The sequence below is a fragment of the Triticum urartu genome, chromosome 6A, assembly GCF_056163025.1.
Source record: "Triticum urartu cultivar PI428250 chromosome 6A, HENAU_Tu73, whole genome shotgun sequence".
In the NCBI taxonomy this organism is placed as follows: domain Eukaryota; kingdom Viridiplantae; phylum Streptophyta; class Magnoliopsida; order Poales; family Poaceae; genus Triticum; species Triticum urartu.
This window is the reverse complement of record NC_141878.1, coordinates 582,739,758-582,748,539: the sequence shown is the minus strand read 5'-3', so window position 1 is coordinate 582,748,539 and position 8,782 is coordinate 582,739,758. Positions and strand designations below refer to the sequence as shown.

The 8,782-nt window shown below is 30.7% G+C and overlaps 1 protein-coding gene across 1 annotated transcript; it reads left to right on the top strand.

Moving 5' to 3' along the window:
• The first annotated feature begins 230 nt into the window (after positions 1-230).
• On the top strand, positions 231-2,561 carry LOC147966640 (protein FAR1-RELATED SEQUENCE 5-like). The gene is made up of 2 exons (XM_087530899.1): positions 231-257; positions 369-2,561. Exons 1-2 carry the CDS (start codon positions 231-233, stop codon positions 2,559-2,561), a joined length of 2,220 nt encoding a protein of 739 aa, XP_087387025.1.
• The last annotated feature ends 6,221 nt before the right edge of the window (positions 2,562-8,782 follow it).

Below are 8,782 nucleotides of genomic sequence, written 5' to 3'. Positions count from 1 at the left end.
ACATTGAAGAGGTATATCAAAGAACACTAAAAACAGTCTGTTCGTAATAATCTGATATTTTTATGTGCATGGTTGTTTAATTGCATGTTTTGCTCCAAAAATTGTAGATAAATTTTCAACAGCAACAAGTTTGTGTTGGAGTTTCTGGTCCTTCTTCTAATGTCATAAGTGGAAATCAAGATGCTGAACTAGCAGGAGATAATATATCTTCTATTCAAAATGACAATGCAATGAGCGTGGTGCTTGGTTCTGATAAGGTTTGTACTATGTTATTTTATGTTTTCTATTGTAACTTCATGAAAGTTATTGAGAGAAAATACAGACTTTCTGTTTTTCATTGCTCACGTTGTTTTGAAAAAAATGTGTAGGATGCACTTTCTTGTGAGAATGCTCTTGAAAACATTGGTAGTAGCAGTGGTGATTCTGATGAGGATGATGATGATAGTGTTTCGAAAGAAGAAGAGTATATGTTTCCAACGCCAGATGAAATAGAGAAGACAAATGTGCCTCAAGTTGGGAAGGTGTTCAGTACTCTGGATGCTGCTAAAAGGTTTGTTAATGTATATGCTCTGACTAATGGATTCGGAATAAAGAAAGGAAGAAACCACAAGAATAGAAAGATATGTTTTGTTTGCAACAAGAGCAGGAAGACTGTGTCGACATATACAGGGGCAAGAAAAAGGAGAAGAAATGTTCTTCAAATAACAAACTATCAAATGCATGTTATAGTCTACTTGGAAGATGGAAAATGGCACATTCAATCCCAAGATTTGAAGCATAACCATGATTTGGTTTCTTCTCCATCTCTAACACAGTTCTTCCTTAGTCATAGAAGTATGAATGATGCTGAGAAGTTATTGTCCAGGCTGCTGCAGGAACACAGAATAAAACCTAGGAAAATAATGAGCATATTTAGGAAGCTGTGTGGTGGAAAATTTGGGAATATAACTTTTGATGTGAAGAAACTTGACAATTTGAAGCAAGATGACCGTGAGAAGAGAAGAAACACAGATATAGAACACACTTTGGAATATATTGAGAAGTTGCAAGTTGATAAGCCTGGTTTTGTATACAAAGCACAGAGAGATTCTTCCAATTCCATCCTTAGTTTGTTTTGGACAGATTCAGGGCCGAGGCTGGATTACCTGTTGTATGGAGATATTATTTCGTTTGACACAACGTTCAGCACGAACAAATATAACATGCCTTTTGCGCCAATAATAGGAGTTAATGGCCACTCAAGAACAATTGTCTTTGGCTGGGCTCTTTTGCAAGATGAAACAGCAGATACTTTCAAGTGGCTATTTGAGACATTTGTTGAAGTGATGGGGGGAAAGAAGCCAGGAGTTGTGCTCACTGATCAAGATGCTGCTATGAAAAAAGCAGTTCCAAAGGTGTTCCCAGATGCATTGCACAGATTTTGTATTTGGCATGTTTGGAGGAAAGCAAGGGAGAATCTGAAAGTATACTTTCATTTGAAGAAAGGCATGGAGAAGGACCTGGATGAATGTATCATGCAGTCATTGACGGTACAGGAGTTTGAAACCAAATGGCAGGAAATGCTGGAGAAGCACAGTTGTGCGAAACATGCTCACATCAAGCGGATGTGGGAGAATAGGCAGTACTTTGTTCCTGCTTACTACCAACGAGTGTTCTGTCCTTTCACTAGATCAACAAGCAGAAGTGAGAGTTTCAACTCTAACTTTAAGGATTATGTTTTGAGGAAAGACACAATTGAAACATTTATCCGTCAATATGAATTGTTCCAAGAGAGTGTGATACATATAGAAAACAAAGATAGGTTCTTGTCTAATGAGAAAGTTCCTGTTATGTGGGGATATCAGCAGTTTGAACGGCATGCAGCTGAGATATATACTAGAGCCATATACACCAAGTTCCTGACAGAGATGATGAATGCCACTGCTTTTGGAGTGAGAGAGATTGAGAAAGATAAAATATATGAACTTAAAAGAAACTTTGAGTATGAGAACCCAGAATTTGACAGGGAGATATTCACTGTGCATGTAGACCGAGCTGCTGAGCAGTTTGACTGTGAATGTGGAAAGTTTGACAGGGATGGAATTTTATGCTACCACATTCTGAGACTGTTTACTCAGTTTGATTACCTCAAGATACCAGAAAGGTATATAGTGGCAAGGTGGACAAGAGAATTCAGAGAAATTCAGCTAAGGAAGCACAAGATTGATCTTCTTGGTGCACAAAGCGAAGACCAGTCACACAATGCCGTGCGATATGCAATAGTAATGAATACTGTTGGTGAGGTATGTTCGGACATTAGTCATGATTCTGGGTATTGTCAAGAATTATTAGATGCAGTCAAGACTGTCCATAACAAGTATCTTGCTGGGAGAGAAGAAATAGAAGGGAACCAAAAAGCAAATGAGAATGAAACAAACAGAAATAGTGACAAGGGCCTGAAAGATCCTGCTGTTAAAAAGAACAAGTCTGACAACAAAGGGAATAGAATGAAGCCTCGTTTAGAAATTGAAGCTCAAAAGTGTGCTGCGCGAAAGAGAAAAAAATTCAATATTAACGTGTGAGTACTAGTGCATAAAAACGATTAAGAAAAGTTATTGTTGAGATACTCTCAGGTTGAAGTTGTTGTGCTGGATATAAGAATAGTGACTATTTTAGGGATATATTCAACAAAACATTATTTCTTGCTGTAATTGGAAATGGTGTTCTTGTTGCTTTTTGAAAATATTAGTGTGAGCAATAGTAAACGCCTCACTATTTGTGTTTAGAAACAAAAAAATTACTCGTTGCATTTGTGATGTATGAGCTATTCTTTTTTGTTTCATACACAAGATGTGGTAGTTGAATTTAGACATGAATATACATTTTGGTTTGTGAAAAATTTGTTTTCGGAGAAACAAAATTGAGGAAAATAGTGAGACATGAACAAGTGCATATTTGTTTTTCAAACTAAAGGGTAGTAAAAAAGAAAAGTTTGTGTTCAAACAAGATGTATTTTCATATTTTTTAAGTTTAATCCAGTATTATTAACTTGAGTTTGGATTCAAGTGATAAAAAATTCAGTTTTAGTGAAGTATTTTTTGATGTCTATCTTTTTTCGACCACATTGTATATTTTTATATATACATTTAAAAATTATACAAATAGCATTTTTCCGATAGATGACTTTTTAAATACATATTTTGATGTCTATCTTTTTCAAACAGATTATACATTTTTTTATATACACATGAACTGTTTTGTAAATGTTAAACATTTTTCCATTATATGATTACATTTTCAAAAACACTCTTTTGATGTCTACATTTTCCCATACACATTGTGCATTTTTTGTATAAATCAGGAACATTTTATGAAATTTTAAATTTTTTTAAATTTGTGATTAACATTTTTAAATGCATGCTTTGATTTCTATCCTTTTAATACACGTTGTACCTTTTTTATATACGTTAGGAACATTTTTTAATACACGTTTAACATTTTACGGATAGATGATTAAAATTATTATAAAATACATGTTTTGATGACTAGCTTTTTAATACACTTCGTACATTATTAAAGTACATATAAACGTTTTTTTATATACGCGTTCAACATTTTACAATATATGATTAACTTATTTCAAAACAAACTTTTTGATGATTCTTTTTTTTCATACACCGTGCACACATTATGTATACATTAGGAACATTTTGCTATACAGGTTTAAAAATTTTAATACAAGTTTTGGTATCTAGTTCTTTTCATACACGTTGTATTTTTTTCTATGTACATCAGAAATATTTTTATACAAATTAAGCATCTCTTAAATGTGGTATTAATCTTTTTTACAGAATTTTCAGTACAATACATTTAAAATAAAGTAAAAATGGGAAACAAAAATATAGGAAAAGCAAGTCGAAAAATAAGGGCTTAAGTTCCCATGCGCTGGCTGGGCCAATGGGGCTGGTGTTTCAGGCGCGCGGGAAACAACTATCTGTTTTTTTTTCATTCTATTTTCTGTTCTCATTTTTTGTTATTTTTGTACTTTTCTTTATACTTTAATATATTCTATAAATACACACACACACACACACACATATATATATATATAAGAAAAACAGACTTCAAAAACACACTTCAAAAATGTTGAATAAGTACTAAAAAACGAAGAACAATTGTCTTTCGCTGGGCTGGTTTTTCAATACAGAGATCATGAATTGAATTAGATTTGCGTGAACTAAAAACTTGAATCCAGAGATCTAAATATGAGTCTAGTGAACTAAAATTATGATATGATGAACCGAATTTGAACTTGGTGAACTGAATTATCAATGTAAAATTTTGTTTTTTTAAAAAAAGTTCACTAAAATAAAAACAATTGTCCTGATGTTTCAATACAGAAATCATGAAATGAATTCGATTTGCATGAACTAAAAACTTGAATCCAGATGAACTAATTTAGATGAACTGAATTTGAATTCTGTGAACTAAACTTTGAGATTATGATGAGTATTGAAGTGAACTGAAATTATGATTTGATGAACTAAAATTGAACTTGGTGAACTAGATTTGCGTGAACTAAAACCTTGAATCCAAATGAAATAATTTAGATGAACTGAATTTGAATTCTGTGAACTAAACTTTGAGATTATGATGAGTATTGAAGTAAACTTAATATGAGTCTAGTGAACTAAAATTATGCTTTGATGAACTAAAATTAAACTTGGTGAACTAGATTTGCGTGAACTAAAAAATTGAATCCAGGTGAACTAATTTAGATGAACTGAATTTGAATTTTGTGAACTAAACTTTGAGATTATGATGAGTATTGAAGTGAAGTAAATATGAGTCTAGTGAACTAAAATTATGATTTGATGAACTAAAATTGAACTTGGTGAACTAGATTTGCGTGAACTAAAAACTTGAATCCAGGTGAACTAATTTAGATGAACTGAATTTGAATTCTGTGAACTAAACTTTGAGATTATGATGAGTATTGAAGTGAACTAAATATGAGTCTAGTGAACTAAAATTATGATTTGATGAACTAAAATTGAACTTGGTGAACTAGATTTGCGTGAACTAAAAGCTTGAATCCAGGTGAACTAATTTAGATGAACTGAATTTGAATTATGTGAACTAAACTTTGAGATTATGATGAGTATTGAAATGAACTAAATATGAGTATAGTGAACTAGACTTGTGATTTGATGACCCCCAAAATTTGAACTCAGTGAGCTAGATTTGTGTGAACTAAAAACATGAATCCAGATGAACTAATTTGGATGAACTGAATTTGAATTCTGTGAACTAAACTTTGAGATTACGATGAGTATCGAATTGAACTGAATACGAATCTAGTGAACTAAAATTATGATTTGATGAACTAAATTTTAACTCGTTGAACTAGATTTGGGTGAATTAAAAACTTGAATCTAGGTGAACATATTTTAATGAACTGAATTAGATAGTGTTTTTTAGTGAACTAAACTTTAAGATTATGATGAGAATTGTGGTGAACTGAATGTGAATGTAGTGAACTAGAATTATGATATGATGAACCGAATTTGGACTTGGTGAACTGAATTATCAATGTAAAATTTTGTTTTTTTAAAAAAAGTTCACTAAAATAAAAACAATTGGCCTGATTTTTCAATACAGAAATCATGAAATGAATTCGATTTGCATGAACTAAAAACTTGAATCCAGATGAACTAATTTAGATGAACTGAATTTGAACTAAACTTTGAGATTATGATGAGTATTAAAGTGAACTGAAATTATGATTTGATGAACTAAAATTGAACTTGGTGAACTAGATTTGCGTGAACTAAAACCTTGAATCCAAATGAACTAATTTAGATGAACTAAATTTGAATTCTGTGAACTAAACTTTGAGATTATGATGAGTATTGAAGTAAACTTAATATGAGTCTAGTGAACTAAAATTATGCTTTGATGAACTAAAATTAAACTTGGTGAACTAGATTTGCGTGAACTAAAAAATTGAATCCAGGTGAACTAATTTAGATGAACTGAATTTGAATTTTGTGAACTAAACTTTGAGATTATGATGAGTATTGAAGTGAAGTAAATATGAGTCTAGTGAACTAAAATTATGATTTGATGAACTAAAATTGAACTTGGTGAACTAGATTTGCGTGAACTAAAAACTTGAATCCAGGTGAACTAATTTAGATGAACTGAATTTGAATTCTGTGAACTAAACTTTGAGATTATGATGAGTATTAAAGTGAACTAAATATGAGTCTAGTGAACTAAAATTATGATTTGATGAACTAAAATTGAACTTGGTGAACTAGATTTGCGTGAACTAAAAGCTTGAATCCAGGTGAACTAATTTAGATGAACTGAATTTGAATTATGTGAACTAAACTTTGAGATTATGATGAGTATTGAAATGAACTAAATATGAGTATAGTGAACTAGACTTGTGATTTGATGACCCCCAAAATTTGAACTCAGTGAGCTAGATTTGTGTGAACTAAAAACATGAATCCAGATGAACTAATTTGGATGAACTGAATTTGAATTCTGTGAACTAAACTTTGAGATTACGATGAGTATCGAATTGAACTGAATACGAATCTAGTGAACTAAAATTATGATTTGATGAACTAAATTTTAACTCGTTGAACTAGATTTGGGTGAATTAAAAACTTGAATCTAGGTGAACATATTTTAATGAACTGAATTAGATAGTGTTTTTTAGTGAACTAAACTTTAAGATTATGATGAGAATTGTGGTGAACTGAATGTGAATGTAGTGAACTAGAATTATGATATGATGAACCGAATTTGGACTTGGTGAACTGAATTATCAATGTAAAATTTTGTTTTTTTAAAAAAAGTTCACTAAAATAAAAACAATTGGCCTGATTTTTCAATACAGAAATCATGAAATGAATTCGATTTGCATGAACTAAAAACTTGAATCCAGATGAACTAATTTAGATGAACTGAATTTGAACTAAACTTTGAGATTATGATGAGTATTAAAGTGAACTGAAATTATGATTTGATGAACTAAAATTGAACTTGGTGAACTAGATTTGCGTGAACTAAAACCTTGAATCCAAATGAACTAATTTAGATGAACTAAATTTGAATTCTGTGAACTAAACTTTGAGATTATGATGAGTATTGAAGTAAACTTAATATGAGTCTAGTGAACTAAAATTATGCTTTGATGAACTAAAATTAAACTTGGTGAACTAGATTTGCGTGAACTAAAAAATTGAATCCAGGTGAACTAATTTAGATGAACTGAATTTGAATTTTGTGAACTAAACTTTGAGATTATGATGAGTATTGAAGTGAAGTAAATATGAGTCTAGTGAACTAAAATTATGATTTGATGAACTAAAATTGAACTTGGTGAACTAGATTTGCGTGAACTAAAAACTTGAATCCAGGTGAACTAATTTAGATGAACTGAATTTGAATTCTGTGAACTAAACTTTGAGATTATGATGAGTATTAAAGTGAACTAAATATGAGTCTAGTGAACTAAAATTATGATTTGATGAACTAAAATTGAACTTGGTGAACTAGATTTGCGTGAACTAAAAGCTTGAATCCAGGTGAACTAATTTAGATGAACTGAATTTGAATTATGTGAACTAAACTTTGAGATTATGATGAGTATTGAAATGAACTAAATATGAGTATAGTGAACTAGACTTGTGATTTGATGACCCCCAAAATTTGAACTCAGTGAGCTAGATTTGTGTGAACTAAAAACATGAATCCAGATGAACTAATTTGGATGAACTGAATTTGAATTCTGTGAACTAAACTTTGAGATTACGATGAGTATCGAATTGAACTGAATACGAATCTAGTGAACTAAAATTATGATTTGATGAACTAAATTTTAACTCGTTGAACTAGATTTGGGTGAATTAAAAACTTGAATCTAGGTGAACATATTTTAATGAACTGAATTAGATAGTGTTTTTTAGTGAACTAAACTTTAAGATTATGATGAGAATTGTGGTGAACTGAATGTGAATGTAGTGAACTAGAATTATGATATGATGAACCGAATTTGGACTTGGTGAACTGAATTATCAATGTAAAATTTTGTTTTTTTAAAAAAAGTTCACTAAAATAAAAACAATTGGCCTGATTTTTCAATACAGAAATCATGAAATGAATTCGATTTGCATGAACTAAAAACTTGAATCCAGATGAACTAATTTAGATGAACTGAATTTGAACTAAACTTTGAGATTATGATGAGTATTAAAGTGAACTGAAATTATGATTTGATGAACTAAAATTGAACTTGGTGAACTAGATTTGCGTGAACTAAAACCTTGAATCCAAATGAACTAATTTAGATGAACTAAATTTGAATTCTGTGAACTAAACTTTGAGATTATGATGAGTATTGAAGTAAACTTAATATGAGTCTAGTGAACTAAAATTATGCTTTGATGAACTAAAATTAAACTTGGTGAACTAGATTTGCGTGAACTAAAAAATTGAATCCAGGTGAACTAATTTAGATGAACTGAATTTGAATTTTGTGAACTAAACTTTGAGATTATGATGAGTATTGAAGTGAAGTAAATATGAGTCTAGTGAACTAAAATTATGATTTGATGAACTAAAATTGAACTTGGTGAACTAGATTTGCGTGAACTAAAAACTTGAATCCAGGTGAACTAATTTAGATGAACTGAATTTGAATTCTGTGAACTAAACTTTGAGATTATGATGAGTATTAAAGTGAACTAAATATGAGTCTAGTGAACTAAAATTATGATTTGATGAA

What these genes read in the sequence shown, in the direction of transcription:
- LOC147966640 (XM_087530899.1), top strand. Translation starts at nt 231, where the DNA reads ATGAGCGTGGTGCTTGGTTCTGATAAG. An exon ending in TGGTGCTTGGTTCTGATAAG is followed by an intron (nt 258 to 368) that starts GTTTGTACTATG and finishes AAAAATGTGTAG; the next exon opens with GATGCACTTTCTTGTGAGAA.